At 38.6% G+C, this 23214-nt stretch overlaps 1 protein-coding gene across 8 annotated transcripts in view; it reads left to right on the top strand.

Annotated features, from left to right (window-relative positions):
- klc1a (kinesin light chain 1a) overlaps positions 1 to 23214 on the top strand; it is a 103242-nt gene that overhangs the window by 37306 nt on the left and 42722 nt on the right. For all 8 annotated transcript variants that reach the window (XM_048538371.2, XM_048538373.2, XM_048538376.2 and 5 more), the window contains 7 exons: positions 8050 to 8275; positions 10239 to 10326; positions 10812 to 10913; positions 12317 to 12490; positions 16451 to 16550; positions 16969 to 17021; positions 17594 to 17661. In XM_048538371.2, the coding sequence (XP_048394328.1) occupies positions 8050 to 8275; positions 10239 to 10326; positions 10812 to 10913; positions 12317 to 12490; positions 16451 to 16550; positions 16969 to 17021; positions 17594 to 17661 (811 nt within the window). The remainder of the gene's footprint in view (positions 1 to 8049; positions 8276 to 10238; positions 10327 to 10811; positions 10914 to 12316; positions 12491 to 16450; positions 16551 to 16968; positions 17022 to 17593; positions 17662 to 23214) is intronic.

Consider the following 23214-nt stretch of genomic DNA (forward strand, 5'->3'; position numbering starts at 1 on the left):
CAATCCCATGTACTGTAGTTTTACACACTAATCTCTTTTTCATTTGATTTATTATCATCACATAGAGTCATATAGGACAGAAACAGACCCTTTGGTCCAACCAGTCCACACTGAAAATAATGCCAAACTAAACCACTCCCATCTGTCTACTACAAACATTTCCTATTCATGTACTTATCTAAATGTCTTTTAAATGTTGTAATTCTACTGACATCCACCTACTTCCTCTGGAAGTTCATTCCACACGTGAACTACCCTTTGTGTTTAAAATAAATTTGCTCTTCCTTAAATCTTTCTCCCCTCACCTTTTTAAAAATGTGTCCCCTAGTCTTGAAATCCCTAATCTTGAAAAGGCAACTAACATTAGCTCTATCTATATGTCTCATTATTTTATAAACTTCTGTGAGGTTATCTCTCAATCTCCTACCCTCTACTGAAGTCCCAGCCTACCCAACCTTTCTTTATAACTCAACCTTCCATACCTGATAACATTCCTGGTAAATCTTTTCTGAATCCCCTCCAGTTTAATAAAATCCTCCCTAAAACTGGGCAGTCCAACCCGGACATAGTATTCCAGAAGAGGTCTCACCGATGTCCTGTACATGTACTTAGGTATGGTGAAAAGTTTTTTGTTTTGTGTGCAGTACAGGCAGATTCTACCATATAAAGTTCATAAGGCTAATAGAATGAGGAGTACAGCGTTAGGGCTGCAGAAAATGTGCCCAAATGAGTGAGATTAACATTAAATTCAAAATGAGAGAGATCTGTTCAGAAGTCTAATTACAGTGAGGAAGAAGCTGTTCTTCAACCTGTTGGTACATTTGTTTAAGCTTCCGTACCCTCAGCCTGATGGAAGAGATTGTAACTGGGATGGGAAGTGTCTTTGGTTACGTTGGCTGCCTTTCCGAGATAGCGAGAAGTATACATGGAGTCAGTGATGGAAAGTTGGCTTGCATGATGGACTGGGCTGTGTACACAACTCTGTTTTATTACGGTACTGCACGCAGCAGTTGCCATACCAAGCTGTGATGCATCCGGATCGAATGCTTTCTATGGTGCATCTATATAAACTAGCATATTTCTTTACGGATTTGCCGAATTTCCTTAGCTTCCTGAGGAAGTAGAGGTGTTGTGCTGTCTTGATCATCGCAGCAATGTGGGTGGACCAGGACAGTTGCTCTCAAAAAAGCGATCTGATGTCTACAACATGAATGAGGGAGCGAGTGCATCTAAGGTTCTCTGCACAGCTGATGCTATTTCGCTGACCTTCTGTTCGAAATGAGCGTAAAATGCATTGAGTGCGTCCGGGAGGGATATTTTTGTCTGCTTATCTGCTTCGTTTTTGTAGTCTGTTATGTTGTGTAGGCCTTTCTACAAATGTCAGATGTCTGTGTGGATAGTTTGGGTCTCTAGATTAGGTTGGTATTGTCTGTTTGCATTTCTAATGGCCTTATGGAGATCCATATCTGGATTTGCTGTATGAGTCTTTATATGGGATTTTGTCCAAATAAATCTAAATGCGAAAGCCCAAGTAACCCCCATCTGTGGGCTCCCCTACACGAACTCTCTTATTTACATTCTGGAAGAGCTTTTGAAGTTTTATCAGGCATAATTTCTCTTTAGTAAATCTTTGCTGACTCTGTCCAATCACACCACTGTTATCCAAATACGCAACTATTAATTATTTTATAATGGATTTTTGCATTTTCCCCACTAGCAACATAGAGCTGACTGGCCTACAGTTCCTGGCTTTCTCTCTGCCTCCCTTCTTAAATAGAGGGCTTACATTAGCCGCTCTTCAATTTGTAAGAACTATTCCAGAGTCCATAAATTTTGGAAAATGTTCGCCAAAGCATTTAATATTTCTAAAGGCTAATTCCTTCAGTACTCTGGAATGTAGATTTATCAGAGCCAGAGTTTATTGGCATTCAGTCCCATGAATCGCAATCCCCAACACCATTTCCCTATAAACACTGATTTAGTTCACTAAATCTCACTAAACCCTGTGTTCCTCAACATTGCTGGTATGTTATTTGTGAACTCAAAGTCAAAGTATGTGTTTAGTTGATCAGCCAATTCTTTGTTCCCATTATAAATTTCCCTATTTCTGACTGTAAGGCACCTGCATTTGTCTTCACATATCTACAGGACATTTTACAGTCAGTTTTTGCGTTCTCCACAAACTTACCCTTTCTCCATTTTCCTTTTCTTAATCAAACCCTTTGTCTTGCTTGGCTAAGTTCTAAATCGCCCAATCCGCACGCCAGTTGTTTTTTTTTTCCTCTGGCCAGTTTGTATGCCTCTTCCTTGGACCTAATACTGTATCTAATCTCCCTTGTAAGCCGTAGTTTGGCCACCTTTCCCATTTTACTTTTGTGCCAGACAGGAATGAACAATTGTTTCTGTTTAGCCGTGTGCCTGTTGATTATTTGTCCTTGCCTTTCCATCATCATTCCTTCTAAATAATGTTCCCAAATCTACTATGGCCAACTTGTGCCTCATAGCATTATAATTTCCTGTATTTAGATTTAGAATCCTATTTGCAGAATTAATTCTGTGACAGTCCATCCTGATGAGGAATTCTACATTATTTTGCTTATCCTGAAGGTGCCTCTCACAACTAAATTATCAATTATTCTTTGCTCATTACACAATACCCAGTCTAGAATGGTTTGTTCTCTAGTTGGTTCTTCAATGTATTTGTCCAGCAAACCATCCTGTATGCACTCCTAGAATTCATCCTCTACTGTATTGTTGCTAACTTGAATTATCCTATCTATATGGACATTAAAATCATCCATAATTACAGATGTTCCTTTATTGCATGCAATCTAATTTCCTGTTTGATGCCAACGTCAGTTTGGGTGTACGTATAAAACCTCACTAATGTTTTATTCCTCAACTCTACCCATACAGATTCCACTTTGTTTGAGCTAATATCTTTCCTTAGTATCACATGAATTTCCTCTTTAACCAGCAGTGCAACTGCAACCTGTTTTCCTCCTTTTTTTGTGTTTCTCGAATACAGAATATGCTCGATTATCGAGTTCCCATCCCTGGCCACCCTGCAACATGCCTCGGTAATCCTGACTATATAATAACTGTTTTCAGCTATTTGAATGATTAATTCATCCACTTTATCATGAATGTTCTGAATGTTAAGGCCCAGAGTCCTCAAATTTGTCTTTTTACACATTACTTGTCCCATTTCCATTATTTTTCACCATATGCCTGTTTGATCCAGAACCTTGATTTTGTTTGCCTATCACCTTTCTTATTCTGCTTTGTATCTTTTGTTCTTGTCCCTGATTCCCCTTCCTCTGACTCCATGCATAGCGGTAGCGATTGCATAGGTGGTTTACTTTCATTGCTCCAATGATTCTGGAAAATAGTTTATATAAACCTGTTATTTAAGTGGGAGAGAGAACGTGCAGTTAGAATCTAACATCCTGCTTAATAATAATGTTATCTACTGTAAAGGATGTGATAACTAGGAACTAAAACAGTTGTCAGAGATAGTAGGAACTGCAGATGCTGGAGAATCTGAGATAACAAGGTGTAGAGCTGGATGAACACAGCAGGCCAAACAGGAAGGCTGATGTTTTGGGCCTAGACCCTTTTCTCTGAAGAAGAGTCTAGGCCGAAATGTCAGCCTTCCTGCTCCTGTGGTGCTGCTTGGCCTGCTGTGTTCATTCAGCTCTACACTTTAAAACAGTGATCATATTGGGAGAGTCAACATGGATTTATGGAAGAGAAGCCATATTTAACAAAGCTTTTAGGGAGTTTCTTTTGAGGATGTTACTTGGAACAAATGAGAACCACTAGGTGGCGCACTTGTAGTTTCATAAGGCTTTTGATACAATCCCATGCAGGAGATTAAACAAAATTAGTGCTGTTATGATTGGGAGGAAAACTCTGATATGGATAAAGAATTGGTTAACGAACAGGAGAAAGGAGAATTAAATGGGTCAATTTAAGCATGGCACGTTGTTATTAGTGGGGTCATGCAAGAACCAATGTTCGTGCCACAGTTCACAACTATCTAAATGTTTTGGATGTGGGGCTGAGTTTAACATTTCAAAATTTGCTGATTATACAAAAGTGTTTTATATGTCTGTAAGTTGTGAGGTAAATGCAAAGATTCAAGAGCATTTAGACCATCTCAGAGCATGGGCACTTTGGTAGAAAAAGTAAGAGTATTTCTTATGTGGGAGAAGTTCAGAAGTGTTTATGTCCAAATGGACCAATTATCCTTGTTCATGAGTCACTGAAAGCCAGCAAGCAATTGGAAAGACAATTGTAAGTTGCCTTCATCATGTGGAGAATTGAGTACAGGTATTTCTGCTATAAAGCATGTTTCGTTAACGCGAATTGGCTGTAATGCATTTGATGAATAGTAGATGCTGTTTGGGTAACACACACTTTCTACTGTAGAGTGTAGAGATATTTTGTATGATAATTTCCCTAAAACCAAGTTTCTATAGCATGGGGCCACACATGGCGGAGTCAACTCGGTGGGCCGAATGGTCTTACTTCCACTCCTATGTCTTATGGTCTTAAGAACCCAACTATTGTGTTATCAGAGAACTACCTGTACAGGAGCAAAGAAAACTTGTTGCAAATGTATGCAGGCTTAGTGAGATCACAGCTGCAGAATTGTATACTGTTTAGGTGCCTTTAACTAGGAAAGGATATGCTTGTCATTGAGGGGTTGAAGGGAGGTTCACCAGACTAAGCCCTGGAAAGGCGGGCTTAGTTTTGAAATAGGGATTTAAGAAACTGGGCTTGTATTCTTTAGCGGCTCAAAGAATGCAATCACTTCTCGTTCTAACTTTAAAAATTCTATAAGATAATGGCATGGTAGATTTTGATGAAATGTTTCCTGGCTGGTGCATCTAGAACCATGCTATATAGTCTCAGAAAATAACTACTTAAAACTGAGATGAGGTTTAGTCTCTTCGTGGGGTGAATCTTTGGAATTTTCTTAACCCCAGGGCTATGGGCATTTAGTCATTGAAGGTGTTCAAGACTGATATCAGTGGATTGAAGATTATAGTAGATTGGTGGAGTAGCAAAATGTAGATAGGTTGGAGAGTTGGGTGGAAAAATGGCCGATGGCGTCCACTCCACGCAAGTGCGAGGTGATGCATTTTGGAAGTTCCAATTCAAGAGTGAACTATACGGTAAATGGAAAATCCCAGGGGAAAATTGATACAGAGAAATCTGGGTGTTCAGGTCCATTGTACCCTGAAGGTGGCAGCGCAGGTCAGTAGAGTGACCAAGAAGGCATACGACATGCTTTCGTTCATCGGACGAGGTATTGAGTACAAAAGTTGGCAGACCATGTTACGGTTGTATAGGACTTTGGTTCAACCGCATTTGGAATACTGCGTACAGTTCTGGTTGCCACGTGACCGAAAGGATGTGGATGCTTTGGAGAGGAGGTTCACCAGGATGTTGCCTGGTATGGAGGGTGCTAGCTATGAAGAGAGGTTTACTTTAGAAAGACTGAGGTTTAGGGGTTACCTGATTTGAGATCTACAAAATCATGAGAGATATAGACAGGGTGGATAGCAAGAAGCTTTTTCCCCAGAGTGGGGGACTCAATTACTGGGAGCCATGCATTCAAAGAGAGAGTGAAAAGTTTAAGGGAGATATGCGTGGAAAGTTCTTTACACAGAGGGTGGTGCGTGCCTGGAACGCATTGCCAACGGAGGTGGTAGAATCAGGCACGATAGTGTCATTTATGATGAATCAGGACAGGTACATGAATGAGCAGGGAGCAGACAGATACAGATCCTTGGAAAATAGGCAACAGGTTTAGATAGAGGATCTGGAACTGCGCAGGCTTGGAGGGCCTTAGGGCCTGTTCCTGTGTTGTAATGTTCTTTGTTCTTTGTTCTAAAACTTGCGTGCCAAAATCTCATCTTGGAACCCTTTTCATTGTAACTTCCCACCTTGAGGACTAGGTACAGTTGTGCCCTTTTTAAGGAGGGATAAATGCATTTGAAGCAGTTCCAACCTCTTCTGTCAGGCAGAGGATGCAGAAGCTTGAACATGCACCAATAGATTCAAGAAGAGCTTCTTCCCTGCCTTTATTAGACTGCTAAAAGGACCCCTCTAACTTCAAATAATGTTGATCTTGCTAATGTTTATTTTGCTTTGCACACCTCCCGTGCAGCTGTAACCTTATGCTTTGTTTTGTCTGAGCGCCCTATGATCTTTATGTCCTGTTTGCTATGTTCTGCCTGCAGTGCTCACAAAAGAAAGCTTTACACTGTATCTAGGTACATGTGACTACAATAAATCAAATCAAATCAATCAAATCGAATCAAATTTTAAAAAAAAGCTCGAATGTAGGTTTAGTGTGCAAGGAAAGGTTGATAGTCATTGGAAGGGAGTGTCAGCTATGGGGCAGTGGTAATATTCCTGGGTTCAAGTTCCAAGTGTTCCAGAAATGTGCCTAAAGCATTTAGAGGTTGATTAAAAATGTTAATGCTTAGGGAGTTTAGAAGAATGAAGGAACATATTGGATTGGGGGAGCTTGACGAGGTAGATGTTCAGAGAATATTTCCCTTAGTGAAGGTCTCTAGAGCCAGAGGTATAATTTCAGAATAAGCATTCAACATTCAGGACAGAGTTAAGGAGGAATTTCTTCTTCTAGGGTAATGAATCCTTGGAATTCCCTACCCTAGGGAGCTTTGGAAGCTTGGGCGTTGAATATATTCATGCTTGCGATAATTTGTAAAATTATGTTGGTATCAAGGAGTGTTGGGGAAATTGCAGAGTAGAGTCAAACCCAGGTCAGTTTAGCCATGTTCTTATTGAATGGCAGAGCAAGGTTGAGAGATCTTATTGAACCCTGTTCCTACTATTTGTGCTCTTTTGTTCTAGTCACATGTGAGGTTATTCACTTTGAATGTTAAGACAATTAAAAGTTCTTCAGAGATAGGAGCTCAAATAAATGGTACAGGTACAGCAAGTAAGTAGGAATTTATGTTAACCTTTATTCTAAGGGGGTTGGCATGCAAGAGCAAGGAAGCCTTTCTGAAATTTTAAGAAAGTTTTGATGGAGCCACTTTGAGTATTATGGAACTTGAATGAAAACTGACTTTGCCTAGAGGAATGGACCTGTGGAATTCTCCACTGAGAATTGTGAAAGCTCAGTGATCAAGTATATTCAAGTCTGAAATTGGTACAGGTTCTAAGAGAATTGGGGCAGGATATGAGGATCTGACAGCAAATGGAATTAAGGCCCAAGATCAACCTTGATCACATAATTGGTAAAGCAGGTTTGAGCAACCTCAAGAACCCATGTGATCTACTTAAGCTTTATTTCTTCTGTTCTTGTATTCTACAGCTTTGTCAGCTTAACTTTCCCATATATCCCCTACATTTCAGTCTCCATTATCCCTAGACATCTATTCCTTTTCATTATTTCTCTTCCCCCATGTGTTGCAGGTGTTCTGAATACTATAGGAAATTTAAAATAGAAGATTTTTGTGTGTTAGAATACATTTTTATCCTTAATAGGTGTTGTCCATATTGGGCAAAGTGATGGTGGGTATAAAGCAAACCAGATATCAAATTAAAATGACCTACTGTATTTTTAAATAGTTGTTTAAAGCTGAACATTTCCATTATCTCTCCAACTCTCTTAGTCTGAAATTATTATAATGCATACCTAAATAGGAAAACCTTGAACCAGTTAATGTTGTTACAGTTGCTATCATAGAATGCATGATTAATTAGTTGTAATTTGATTACAACTGAGGAAAAGGTAATATATAATTGGTGTTTGTAAGAGGCCTTAATCAAAATGGGTAACTTTGAAATCCTGAAAAAAAAACTTTTTTGAGTGCTTTAATAAGCCAGTGTTTTTGTTTGAGAGTTCTAGAAAGGTACTTTAATGTGACATGGGGGTTGTAAGTAAAATTCCAACAATTCTGCCTCATCTAATATAGAATATTATAGATATTGTTTTACCTATAATGTTCTCTATCCACCTAATATGCAGTGTTAAAGATAACAACATTTTTCAATTTACAGTTCAGCAACAACACAGCTGTGCAGCAGCTGCAGCACAGCAGGGTGGCTATGAGATACCAGTCAGACTAAGGACCCTACATAATTTAGTCATACAGTACGCGTCTCAAGGCAGGTATGAAGTAGCCGTACCTCTTTGTAAACAAGCTCTTGAAGATTTGGAGAAAACATCAGGGCATGATCATCCTGATGTTGCTACTATGCTCAATATTCTTGCTTTGGTGTACAGGTTAGTGTCACCTTGCTATTTGTGGAAAAGTATGAATTTTAAAAATGTATTTGTGCAAGGAATAATTATGACCTACAGAACTTTTGTGCTGAAACCTTTATTGGTGCAGTCTCGTTTTACAAGTTGCAGAAGCAGTAAATTGTCTTGTTTATTGCAACTAAAATGTAAACTTGTTTAAGAGCAAAAAGTGAATACTTGATACATGGTCTGCAGACTTTTGAATGTGTATCTGTTCATCAGTAATGGCGCACCGGTTTAATCCTGGAACATTCACTGTGATGAAATTCTCTTATTTATGTGAGGCGTAATGATCTACAAGTGATTGAAACAGTCTGAACCCAGATGTCATTGCTAGCTAAACTATATATTAAAATTGTACATAATTTGACATAAACTAACTTTAATCATTCAGATGTTATAATGTTGGCTTCTTGAGTAGTAAAAGTGCCATACAGCAAACTTTGTTTTGATCGATACTTGATGAACCAGCACTTTTGATAAAACAACAAAAGTCATATATCTGAAATACCAGAAGTTTACTGTATTATTGCGAGCTCTGCAATGTCTGAGTAATCAGCTGAGAGTCAGTGAGAACGCTGTCTATTGTTTTATTTAAGTTGTTGTTATTTGTGATTTATGCTGTAAATAAAGTATATAAGTTGATTATGTGGACCCCTTGATCAACTGGAATATTTTATCAACTGGTGTACTCCTGGTCCCATAGTTGCCAGTTAATAAGTAGTTTGTATTATGTTTGGTGCTTTTCTAGAGGATGGCAGTAATAACTTGTTTTCAGCTGACCTGAAAGTGTACGCAATCCTCCACTTTTTGTTCATTTTGATTTGTATAGAAGATTTTTAGACAGGGCAAGGGCCAGATGTATTATTCTGTTTTCTCCTATCCATATGCTGACTTAAACTTTGTGGATTGTATGTTGTATCTCCACATCACTGCAGTTTACCCTCACCCCCTCAGTTTACCTTCAGATCAGATATCTCAAAAGTTTAAGCAGCGCATGAAGCCTGCTGATTCATGCTGTTAGTATTTAGTAACAAGATGAGGTTTACCTTTAATGGTGCTCGTGAGATGGAGCACCAAAGTTTGGTGGATTTTCAAATAGCATCTGCGTTTGGCTGTTCAGATCAGGCAAATCACATACTGTACCCAACAAGCCCATGTAGGCAGAACTCAAAACAGGGTGTTCAGCATTAGATGGGATTCTTTGATTGAACAGAATTCGCTGAGTAATCCTGACTGAGCTCAGAATTAAAATGCTGGCAGTCAGTTTCAAGATTTAGCCGTGTTGCAATGCATCACACGTACATATGGTGGAAACTTCATATGACTTGACAGAACCCTGTTCCACGTGTATGCCACATTACAAAACCTGGAAAATTCATATGTTATTAGATGGTACTGTTCTTTGCAGACAGAAAAAAGGCACATACGCTGCAGCCATTATCTGCTTCATTCCTAAGCAATGTCTTAACCAAACAAAGTCAACATGCCTATTTTAAAATTTAAACAAAGTTTTTGGTACTTAACTGAATGTCATAATCCAATTGGTCCACTCTCTGTATAAATGCCTGTACTGATCAGTCTATTTGCCAGCCAATTAACGCATTTTTCTCATACAGCACAGAAGTCTTACTCCACTTTACATTGGCATTATTTCGAATATCTAGGTGAATGCAAGATGAGTAGCTTTGACAAAATAAGCCTTTTCTCAGCAAAACTCCAAATATGACAAGTCATGAAATCTCACAAATAATTGAGACAGTTTTATCAATATTTAACTTTCATTTTATTGTGAATGCCATAAGTGAATAAATGTAAACAAATACTTTTAGCTTGAGAGGGATGTGTACAAGTGAGATTTGCAAATGAGACATTTTGAACACTTGACATCATTAGATTGATATAAATTTGAACTGTGCCCCTTTATTTTGAAAATGTGGTTTAGGGACCAGAACAAATACAAAGAGGCAGCAAACCTACTTCATGATGCCTTAGCCATTCGAGAGAAGACCTTAGGAAAAGATCACCCTGCGGTTTGTATTGCCCTTTCATAAACATACTTTACATCTGTACTTTATTTATGTGGAAATCTAGAGTAAGGTTTAAATTGTTCTTCATGTTAAACCAACAGGCTGAGGTTTACATCTCCCTTTCCTTAATGATGAGCAGGTAGGGAGGTTAAATTGTGAATCACCTATTCATTTAGTTATAAAGAATCATTACGCACGCACCTTGACCATATGTGCATAATCCAAAAATCATATTTATCTGCAGAATTCCAGAGAGCTTCCATTGATTTTGTTTGATTTGTTTTTAGGTGCTAGTATCCTCTAATAATATACTTCAGATAAATGTTGACACTGCTATATATGGTGTAAATATGAAATCTCCACACTTTATTGAATTTAATTTTGATTTTTCTGGTTTTGATCCTGCCTTTGATTATCTTGAGTTAATAAGATATTAGTTCTTTATCATATGACTTTTCCTTGTAATTGTCTGGTTGGTTTCCTTTTAGGTGGCAGCTACATTAAATAATCTTGCAGTTCTTCATGGAAAAAGGGGAAAATATAGAGAGGCTGAACCCATGTGTAAGAGAGCTCTGGAAATACGTGAAAAGGTCAGAAACCAGTAGAAACAAGTTATACTGATATATTCAGCATATTTTGTGCTTTAGGAAATATTTTGGTAAACCGTTTGCAAAAGAAGTTTTTTTAACTAATTTGCATCAATGCTATAAAAAGTGAATTTGGAATCTATGTAGAGTAGATCACATGGAACCAACATCTTGTCTGTCCTTCAACAAAAGCGTAATGCGTCTGTTATTAGGTTTTGTATACGACCACTTCATACAGTATTATTGATAACAAAAGATTTTTAGTGTCTATATCTGACTACCAAAGAGACCAGTTTACCTTGTGTTTCTTTAACAAAAATAGTAGGCAGTTTGTACTATGAAGTTGGACCCATTGAGGACTAGATGAATGTGAAGGAGATAACTTCCTGTGTTATAACATTGTCTCCTCATTTCAAACTATATAACTAGATAACAAGTGAGGCTTATGCCGTTTGGAAATTTCTAGACCAGTAAAGGGTATGAGTTAGGAACTGCAGCATGGCAGGTTGAAGTTGCAAAAAAAATGTATTGTCTCAAAATGTCCAAGAGCAAAGGTGTGAAACTCCGGCTGATTGTATCTCTGAAATTTATCACTTGCGAACCTGGTGTACAAATACCATTGCCGTCAGTTTCATACGTCAGTTTAATTTGAAATCTAATTTAACATAAAGTCAGTTATCTTAACTTTGTGTAGATCACTATCTGAGTAATGTTTGAATCCTGTCTGCTACTGTGGACATTGTACTTGAAAGGGATATTGATACATTTAGATAACGCATTAAGGCTCAAGACTAACTGCTAATCCTCTATTCACCAAACAAATGGTTTGGAGCAGTATAAGTGTTTAAAAATGAATGAAATAAATAGTGTGATTAGAAATAGTGATGGTAGTTGGAAGAAATGTAAAAAACAAAATGGATGAATTGATCTTTTGAATGATGTATATTGTTAGTATCTGAATATTTGTAACCGCAGAAATGTGTTATTGTGGTAATCTTGTCAAGCAAGGTGTGACTTCTTTCAATGTTCTCCTCCATTTTACACTGAAGTATAGATTTATTCAGAATACTGATGAAACTTCATTGAATTAGTTCAGAGTGGCAGGCATGTGCTTGCTGTAAGATTTTGCAACTCATTGAAATTAATTGGCATTGTTTATTAGCTTTGAATTTCATTATTTTGGAAGTTAAATCCTTCTGTTAAATTGTTTTTTTTTCAATTTTATTAAGGGCAGTTATTTCATTATCTCTGTATATTTTTAACTTGCTGGAGCATTTCTTAATGTTAATGTGACTGTAAGTATCGTTACTTGGGCACCTGCTGCAGCAACCTTTCATTGAGAAACAGTGAGCTGCTGAATACCTTCCAAAGTGACTATATTAAAATTTTTATGCTTATTTCTGCAGGTACTAGGTAGGGATCACCCTGATGTGGCAAAACAGCTAAATAATTTGGCGCTATTGTGTCAGAACCAGGGGAAATATGAAGAAGTAGAATATTACTACGAGCGTGCACTGGAGATTTATCAGACAAAACTTGGACCTGATGATCCAAACGTAGCAAAGACAAAAAACAACTTGGTAAGACTGCATGATCATATTAAACTTTTATGTATGAAAAGCTGTGAACACCAATATGTAACATTCTAAATTCATAACATAATATTTATCTTGGTTACATGGCAATTAATAAACTGAACTTGGCTCATTCATATTAATTCCCTGAATTTAGATTTAAACCCTCTGTCTTCTCCCCTTTTCTATTCCTCTATTTGTCTCGCTGTTTAGAGTTTACATTAATATTAACTTTCACAACCTTAGGATATCATAAAATGCTTTCGTATCAACTGTATTTTTGATTTATGTTTGCTAATGTGATACAGCAAAATACTGGATCTAATTAACATGCAGCAATAACCTCTCCTTTCTGCCAAAGTGCAAGTATTTGGAAGTGAATGACAAGTGAACCTGCTACCTTTGTTCTTCTAGGTGATGGATATAATGCCTTTGGAAGATGATCAGAGGATTAGACAGGGTGGACAGTGAGTCTTTTTCCTAGGATGATGATGTCGGCTTGTATGAGGGGGCACAGCTGCAAATTGACGGGTGATAGATTTAAAACAGATGTTAGAGGCAGGTTCTTTACTCAGAGAGTGGTAAGGGCGTGGAATGCCCTGCCTGCCAATGTAGTTAACTCAGCCACATTAGGGGCATTTAAACAGTTCTTGGATAAGCATATGGATGATGATGGGATAGTGTAGGGGGACAGGCTTAGATTAGTTCACAGGTCGGCGCAAAATCAAGGGCCGAAGGGCCTGTTCTGCACTGTATTGTTCTATGTTCTAAGATCCCACAAACAATGAAGAAATAAATGACCCAATCAAATGCCTTAAATTTAATTACAGAATAAAGATTTAGTAGACAGCAGATAACTCCTCCGTAAATAGTACCATTGAATCTTTTATGTGCATTTGAGACTAGGAATTTTAATACCTTGCCTGTGATAGTTTCCACCTTCACCTGCAGCACATTTAGTGTAGCATCCTCCACATTGATTAAGCATTTTTACTTTTATTCACTCATGGGTGTCGCTGGCTGGCCAGCATTTATTATCCATCCTTGGATGTGCTTGATAAGGTAATGGTGAGTTGCCTTCTTGAAACACCACAATCCACATGCTGTAGGTTAATGCCCTTAGGGAGTTCTAGCATTTTCACACAGCGACAGTAATGGAAAGGCAGTATATTTCTGGGTTATGATGGTGTGTAATTTGAAGGTGAACCTGCAGATGGTGGTGTTCCATGTGTCTACTGCCCAGGTCTTTCCAGATGGAAGTGGTTGTGGGTTTGGAAGATGCTATCTAAGGATCTTTGGTGAATTTCTGCAGTGCATCTTGTAAATGGTATCCAGTGGTACTGCTGAGCGTTGGTGGTGGAGGGAGTGCATGTTTGTAGTGCCAAACTGTTGGGTTGTTTTTTCGGATGGTGTCAAGCTTCTTGAGTATTGAAACTGCATTCATCCAGGCAAGTGGGGAGTTTCTGTCACACTCCTGACTTATGCCTGGTAGATGGTGGGCAGCCTTTGAGAAGTCAGGGGGTGATTTACCCATCACAGCATTCCCAGCCTCTGACCTGCTCTCATAGCCATTGTGATATGTGGTGAGTCCAGTTGAGTTTTTGGTCAGTGATAACCCCATGTATTTTGATAGTGTTGATAATGCAATTGAATGTCAGGCGGCAGTGGTTAGATGGTCTCATACTGTAGATTATCATTAAATGGCATTTATGTAGTGCCAGTATTACTTGCCACTTGTCAACCCAAGCCTGGACATTGTCCAGTTCCTTGTTACATTTGAACATGGACAGCCTTGGTATCTGAAGACCAAAACTGAAAATCACTGGAAAAGCCCAGCAGGTCTGGCAGCAGCTTTGGAGAGAAATCAGAGTTAACGTTTTGGATCGAGTGACCCTCTGAGGAGTTGAGTGGTGCTGAACATTGTGAAATCATCAGTGACTGCCTCCACTTCTGACCTTGTGATTGATGGAGGGTCATTGATGAAGCATCTGAAGATGGTTGTGTCTGGGATGCTACCCTGTAGTATCCAGATGTTCTGGAACTGAGATGCCTGACCTGCAACAACCATGACCATCTTCCTGTGTGCCAAGTATGATTTCAACCAGTGGATAGTCTGCCCCCTTATACACATTGATTCAGGTTTGCTGTGGCTCATTGATATCACACTCCGATCAAATGTGGCCTTGATGTCAAGGGCTGACACTCTCACCTTGCATCTGAAATTCAGCTCTTGGGCCCATGCTTGAACCAAGGCTCTAATGAGGTCAGGATCTGAGTAGCCCTAATGGAACCCAAATTGGGAGTCCCAGAGTCCCATTTGTTAGCATTGTTGATGACCCTTTCCATCACTTTACTGATGATTAAAAGTAGACTGATGGGGCAGTAAGTGGCTAGTTTGGATTTGTCCTGCATTTTGTTATCAGGCCAACTTTCCACATTGTCAGGTAGATGCTAGTGTTGTACCTCTACAGGAAGAGTTTGGCAAGGGGACTGGCAAGTTTTGGAACACAGGACTTCAGCACCACTATTGGAAAGCTGTCAGAGCCCGTAGTCTTGTAGCCTAGTCTCTAACTGTTTCTTGATATCAAGAAGAGTGAATTGAATTGGCTGAAGACTGGTGTCTGCAATCCTGGGGACCACTGGAGGACTCTGCGATTGGTCATCCATTTGGCACTCTGACTGAAGATTGCGAATGCTTCAGCCTTCCCTTCTGAACTGATATATCATTTGGATCTTAGATCGAAACAATGGTATAATCCAGGATGTGCCGTTGCTTTGATCTAAGATGTCTCCATGTGGATTTGTACTTTGTGCTCAACATGACTTTGGTATTAAAACACCCCTTCATGAGAAGCACAGCATATGTCACATATTTGTACTAAGTTTATAAAATGCCAGATGCAGTCTGCCTAATTTGAGTAATCAACAGGCTGTGAAAAGTCAGCAGGTCTGGTAGTTGGTGGTTTTTAGGCAGGAGAGGAATCTCAAAATGAAGGACAAATTTCATGGTCTGAAGTTGTTCACCTCAATATTGAGTACAGACGGCTGTAAGTGTCTGAGTGATAAACAAGACATTATGTCTCCAGCTTGTGTTGTTTCCATTGAAACATTGCAGCAGATCTAAGACAGAAATGCGAGCATGAGAGCAGCCAAGCGCACTGAAATGTGAGGTGACGGTGAGGTTGAGGTTATGAGTGGAGATATTCAACTTGATATTTTCATTCCCCCACAACTTATTTTGCTTTTGTATGATCTTACTTTATGTTAGTCGATATTTTTCTTGTTTATAGTGCCTACTTTGAATCCGTGTCTCATTCATTGCTACTCCCTTTGTAATTTGTTTTATGACACGTTTGACCTCCAGCCTCCTTTTAATCTTTCTCTGACCTGCCCTTGTGTTCTACTTGTTCCTCTTTGCCCTTTTCAACAACATGTTGTGGGTATATCATCACAACTGCCTTCAATTTGACTACTTGTTTGAAAAAAAGTCTCTCAGACTTTTTGACTACTGAAACAATGATTTAAAATTTATTGCATATGACAGATCAAAATGAGACCCCTCAAGTTAGCAAGTTAAACCTCACAACTCAACTTAGCTATTACCTGATTATTGGTGGAATGTAGCTACAATTCCAACAAATAGTGTCTGTGATGTCCAGGGTTCGATCCTTCTGCACTCCTGTTTTTTGAAGTTCTCCTGATGAAAAATTCTGGCATTGAATTCTTGTACAGTTTCTTGTCCTTTCAATATCTTGTGGTTCGCTTTCTTGTTTCCTGCTTTTTTTTTGTTTATTTGTGTTATTACATGCTTGTCACACATTCCTGTACTTTTACATCATTTACTTGGTCTATACATGAATCTCATGGATTTTTAAAATGCAAGTTTCATTGCAATTAAGTACCTGGACTCAAAAATATGTTTTTGAATAAAATATAATGGTAATGATATGTTTTCTGGGTTTCCAGGCTTCTTGCTACCTAAAGCAAGGCAAGTTCAAACAAGCAGAAACACTGTATAAAGAGATTCTCACTCGTGCTCATGAAAGGGAGTTTGGTTGTGTGGATGGTGAGTAGATGTTTGTGGGCTTTGCCACCCCCCCCCCAAAAAAAAGTCCTGACAAGCATAACTTAACTAATTTCTGTTACATAGGTCGGCATGAACTCAGTTTATATTCTGTTTTGCTTTCTTCCCCATTTACTTTGTTCTTGTGGGTGTTAGAGAAACTAGGTGCTGTTTTCCTGGGTGTATGGATAATTTTTTGAATTAACAATGACTAGAAGTGTACAGATATAACATTACAGTCTTGCATGAGCTCTGTCATCGTTTCTTTCTTTAATGCCTATTCACTCCTGCTATTTTATTTGAACAGTCTATTTCATCTTGCTTTTAAAAAGATAACATTGAATGAAAGATCAAATTATTAAGATTATGTCTTTGTGAGTTTACTTTCTGTCTGAAAAGTGATTGTATTCTTTTTTCCCAGATGAAAATAAGCCTATTTGGATGCATGCTGAAGAAAGAGAGGAACAATGCAAAGTAAGTTTAAGTTGGTTAACATAATTTTGCTATTGTTTTTAGTGTTATTACAGAACATGCTTTTAGTCTGTTTCAGACCAATCATAAAATGAATCCATAAAAGATGCCTGTAATATAGGAAAGGTGTGAATGTTTGGCATTACTTAAACTTTCCTGTCTTTAAACAGTGAGTGGGAAGGTATTTGTGATCACAGCATAATATTCACCGTCTTTAATCAAGAGGATACGAATCAGTGTCCTATGAATCTACTGGCAATTTTGATAGGCAGGTTTTCCTGAAAGGCTCACTTTGATATGTAATATTTCCCTCCTTTTAAAAAGATGACAGTCAATATGAATTTCTGTGGATGTGCTAAGTGAGATTGAGACATGAGTTTGAGGAATTTTCATGTTGGTCTTCTCAAATGCTACCTTTTTATGGAGCCCCTGAGCTCAAGCTACCAGAAGATGTTGAAATAATAAGTGTTCCATGCCACTGCATTCTACACTTAATTTTATTAATGCATTTTTTTTTCTTAGTTGCCTGAATTTCATATATAAGCATGTTTTATTACATATTGTATTCTACTTAGGGAAAACCAAAAGATGACACCACATTTGGTGAATATGGAGGCTGGTACAAGGCATGCAAAGTTGACAGGTACATTTCCACATTTTTATTTTTTCAGAAGACTTGCTGTAAACAGAATGGCATACTTTATTTCTTAAGTGGATCATGGGGCAATTCGTTTTGCTCTTACTCAAGTTACCATTTATTGCTTATTTTGGAATTTTAAATACTCAAGTTTAATAATTTAAATATGCCAGTAACTCATGAACAGTCCTAACTTTACATGCAACTTCACATCAGTAGACTGGACTGGTAATGATTGAAACAATCTACATCTTTCACTTTTGGATAGTAATATTTAGAGAATATTATTTCCGCACCTTTCATGTCTGCATCCCTATTTAGTGGCCAATTGGAAATGGGGATGTTTGAGGGCCATGAAAGAGCCATCCACCTCTTTGTTTGCTTTTGTTTAAATTGAAACTAACAAAGTATTCTGTATACAAAATGCAAGCATCTGCTTGCAGGTCTGGAGAAAATAAATGAATGGAACGATCGGTATTTGTTTAGGTATATTGCATTGAACTATCCAGCCAATTAACCTGTGCTGTGGCACATAAAGATCTCACAGGTGTAACATGAGACTTGTAATTTGAGAACTTAAATTGCAATTAGGAACATAAGATATAGGAGCAAGAAGAAGCAGTTTGTTCTCTGGACTCTGATCTGATATTCAACTAGACCGTGGCTAATCACCTACCTCCATGTCATTTTCTTACCCAATCCCTATATATCTTGATATCTTTAATATCTAGAAATCTGTCAATATGCTGTAACAATTGTACGCTGTGAATTCTCCTCATATGGTCATGGGTAAAACAGCCCAATGATCAATGATGAGTTTTATATTGAAATAGTGCCGTCTAGACATAACAAAGGCATTGAAGGTACAAAATGGAGCAATAGTAGTCTGTCTCCTTGCTGCCTAACAAGAATCTATCCAAGATAATAAAATGTGAGGCTGGACGAACACAGCAGGCCAAGCAGCATCTCAGGAGCACAAAAGCTGACGTTTCGGGCCTAGACCCTTCATCAGATGAAGGGTCTAGGCCCGAAACGTCAGCTTTTGTGCTCCTGAGATGCTGCTTGGCCTGCTGTGTTCGTCCAGCCTCACATTTTATTATCTTGGAATCTCCAGCATCTGCAGTTCCCATTATCCCCAAGAATCTATCCAGCCCTGTCTTAATATTCACTGACTGCCTGAGGCAGCTGTTTCCAAAGTCTGAGAGCCACAAAAATTTCCTCCCTCTTTGTCCTGAAAAGGTGATCCTTAATTTTAAAACAGTGACCTCAAGCAGACTTAACTGCAAAAAAAAAAGTATCCTTTTCATGTTCACTTTGACAAGACCATTCAGGAAGTTATACACCTCGATCAAGTCACCCCTCACTCTTCCACACTCCAGTACAAACAAATCCAGCATGCCCAACCTATCATAAGACTACCTGCTTATCCAGGTTTCGGTCTAGCAAAACTTGCCTGACCTGCTTCCACTGTATTTACATCCTTCCTTAAATAAGGACACGACAGTTGCACAAATATACAAGATGCTGTCTTACTAATGTCCTGTATAATTGAAGTAAAACACCTGTTATGTTCATTTTCTCCTGTAATGAAGAAAAAGCATTCCATAGCCACCTTGAGTACATGCTGTACCTATACAGTAACTCTTTGTGATTCATGCACCAGAGCACCTAAATCCATTTGCACCATGAAATTCTACAGTTGTTCTTTGTTTGTTAATTTTCTGCAGTGTTGTCTTCCTCACAAACTGAAAATTTTCACATTTACTCCATCTGCCAAGTTTTGTCACGTTCATTCGACCTGTCCAAAGGTATCTGCAACTTATCATAAGAAGTAGGAACAAGAGTAGGCTGTTTGACCCCTCAAGCCTGTTCTACAATTCAATAGAATTATGGTTGATCTGCTGTTCCTCATGCCCACTTTCTCACTCTTACCCCATGACCCTTGATTGCCTACTGTTCAAGAATTTATCTGTCTCAGCCTTAAATATACACAAGGACTGTACTCTCAGCTTAATGTGGCAAGGAGTTCCAAAGACTCTCGAGTCTCTGATAGCAAACTTCCTCATTTTTTCGGCAAACTTCCTTAAATATCTTCCCATCATTGGCAAGTTTTGCTTTCCACCAGCAAGGCCAAACTTCTGGCCATGCTAACGTATTTTATTTTCTGCAATTTTCTTTATATTAGCACCTTATCATTATGCCATCTAGAGATCCAGATATAGTACATCTGGAACAAAAAGAGAAGTTGCTGGAAAAGTTCAGCAAGTCTGGCAGCATCTGTGAAGAAAAAAATAAGAGTTACTGTTTTGGGTCTTGTGACCCTTCCTTAGCACATATGTTTGGCTCCACGTATCCACAGAGTATGTTGCTGTTTCAAAGAACTCAAATTAATTGATTAAACCTGATTTCTCTTTGAAGAAACCATGCTACTACTTCTGGATTATGTTGAGATTTTCTAAATACACGGTTAGGATCTCTGATTCTGCCACCTTTCTCCATTACATGTATCAAATTAACTGACTTAAAGTTTCCTGCTCCCACCCTTGAATATTACATTTGCTTCTTGCTAGTTTGTTCAGAACCTTGCCTGAATTTAGTGAATTTTGGAAAATTGACACAAATGCATCTATAACTTTTATTAGCAACCTACTATGAGACTCTAGCTGGAAATCCATGAGGACCTGAAGATTTGTCAGATTACAGCTCTGTCACTGTGCTTCCTATCACTTCCCTTGTAACATCGCTAAATTCTCTCTCTGTTTCAACTCCCCTTTTACACCTCTTATTGGAATGCTTCTTTGTATTCTGCATACTGAAAAGAGAAGCAATGCATTTCATCTATTGTTTCCTTCTTACCTGCTATTAAATCACTGCTCTCGCTGTCTCGAGGACTGACACTTTCTGCTTTTCATATCTGTAGAAGCTCTTGTTATCTGTTTTTACATTCCTAGCTAGCTTTCCCTCATACTTCTTGCTTAATAACTTTGTCATCATTCTCTGCCGCTCTTTATATTCTGACCTTTCATCTGACTTGCTAGTCACCTTTGTATAGTTATGTGCTTTGTGCAACATAAGAATATTTTTAAAAAGGAGCGGGAGTAGGCAATTCAGCCCCTTTAAACCTGCATGTCTGATTTTGTCCCGGGCTTCAACTCTTCATTTGGGCCAACTCCTCCTGGCTCTATGCCGCCTATATGCTATCTCTTTAAGTACTTTCAGTAATCTAGCCACCACATCTCTCTGGTAGAGAACTCCAGGCATTCGCTACCCTCTGGAAGAAGAAATTCCTTTTCATCTCAGTGGTAACTGAATGCTCTCTTACTCTGCAAATGTGTCTTCTAATTCAAGATTGCTGCACTAGTGGAAACTGATTCTCAACAGTTATCCTTTGAAGCTGCTTTAGAATTCTCTCTACTTTAATAAGATCACACCTCACACCGGATTAATTGAGAATATGTCCTCGGCATAGAGAAGTCGGACCAAAGGGTCTATTTCCGTGCTGTACAAGTCTACGACTCTATCACTGTAATGAATAAAGGCGTAGCCTGTTTAGCTGTTCTTGATCAGTCATCCACTTTATTTCTGAAATCGGCTTAATGAGTCTTTTTTGAACTGCCTGCAATCCCACTATATCCTTTAATTGTTGGGACCAAAGTTGTACCCTCTAAAACCACCATCACCAATACCCTGTACCATCATAAGAAAACTTCCTGTTTTTAAAATACAATTCCTAGCAATAAAGCCCACAATTCCATCCATTATCTTAAGTATTTACTGGGCCTGCATTGTTAACTTGTTTCATGCACAAGAACACCCAGGTCTCTCTCTCTCTCCCCTATTTTGAAGCCTCTTTCCATATAAATGATAGTTTGCCTTTTTGATTCTTCGTACCAAAGTGCATGACTTCTCACTTTCATTAAAGTCCATCTGCCAAGTGTTTGCCCACTCACTCAACCTATCCATATTCCCTTGAAAATTTCTTGTATCCTTTTCACCAATTGTTCACCCACTTATTTTTATATTGTCAGAAAATTTGGATACATTACAATCTGCCACCTCCTCCAATTCATTAATACAGATTGTAAATAATTGACGCCCAAAGACTGATCTTTGCGGATACCACTAATTATATATCCTTCTGACCACGTTTTTCCGGTGTATGCATGGGTTTTCCTAGGTCCTCTGGATTCCTCCCACGGTCCAAAGATGTGCAGATTGGATTCTTGGATTCTCCAGCATCTGCAGTTCCCATTATCACATGTGCAGATTAGGTTGAATTAGCCATTCTAAATTGTCCCAGAGAGAAAAAGTAGAGCTGAATCTGGGTAGGATGCTGTTTGGAGTGTTGGTGCAGACCCGATGGACTCTTTCTGCACCAGGGATTAAACGATTCTGTTCTATACCTAAAAATAACCCATTAATCCTGACTCCATAATCTTCTGCTTGATAATCAATTTACAGTCTGTGCTAATGCATTATCCCAATACCGTGAACTCATTTCTTGGACAATAGCCTTCTTAGAGACATCTCATTGAATGCCTTGTAGAAACCCAAATGCATGATGTTTACCAGTTCCCCTTCATCAACTCTGCTTGTTATATAATGAAAAATCTCTAGGAAATTTTTCAAGCATCATTTCTCTGTCAGAAAACCATGTTGACTAAATCCCCTGATATTTCTTGTGAACTAATAATCACCCAACAGATTATAGGCTGACTAGCCTGTAGTTTCCAGATTTCTGTCTTTTCTAATCTGCTGAAATCCTCCTGGAATCCAGTGAGTTCTGGAATATTTTGAACAATGCCTCTACAGATACTTACTTTTAAAACCCTTGAATGCAGACTATCAGGCCCTGTTGACTTATCTGTCTTTACGTCTGTTAACTTATTCAATACCTTGTTCCTTGCGATAGTGAGTGTTATAAGATTTTTTCCTCCCATTATCATCATGCTTACCTGAAACTTCGTGATGTTTATGGTGTCCTCTATTGTGAAGGCTCATGATTAGTTTTTGATTGGATACTCTCCTTGACTACCTTTGTTAACCACATGTTAGTCCATCTTCTCACTGAGTCTTGGTTGGTGGTCAGTGGTTAGTGGTGTGCCTCAGGGATCAGTGTTGGGCCCCGCAATTGTTTACAATTTACATAAATGATTTGGAGTTGGGGACTAAGCATGGTGTGTCAAAATTTTCAGATGACAATAAGATGAATTGTAGAGCAAAGTGTGCAGAAGACACTGAATGTCTGCAGAGGGATATAGATAGTCTAAGTGAATGGGCAAACGTCTGGCAGATGGAGTACAATGTTGATAAGTGTGAGGTCATCGATTCTGGTAGGAGTAACAGCAAAATGGACTATGTTTTGAATGGTAAAAAATTGCAGCACACTGCTGTGCCACGGGACTTGGGTGTCCTTGTGCATGAATTGCTGAAGGTGGGATTGCAGATACAGCAGGTGAGTAAAAAGGCAAATGGAATTTTGTCTGTCGATGCTAGAGGGATGGAGTTTAAAAATAGGGAGGCTATGCTGCAGCTGTATGGGGTCCTGGTGAGGCCACA

Source organism: Stegostoma tigrinum, chromosome 10 (genome assembly GCF_030684315.1).
Source record: "Stegostoma tigrinum isolate sSteTig4 chromosome 10, sSteTig4.hap1, whole genome shotgun sequence".
Taxonomy (NCBI): Eukaryota; Metazoa; Chordata; class Chondrichthyes; order Orectolobiformes; family Stegostomatidae; genus Stegostoma; species Stegostoma tigrinum.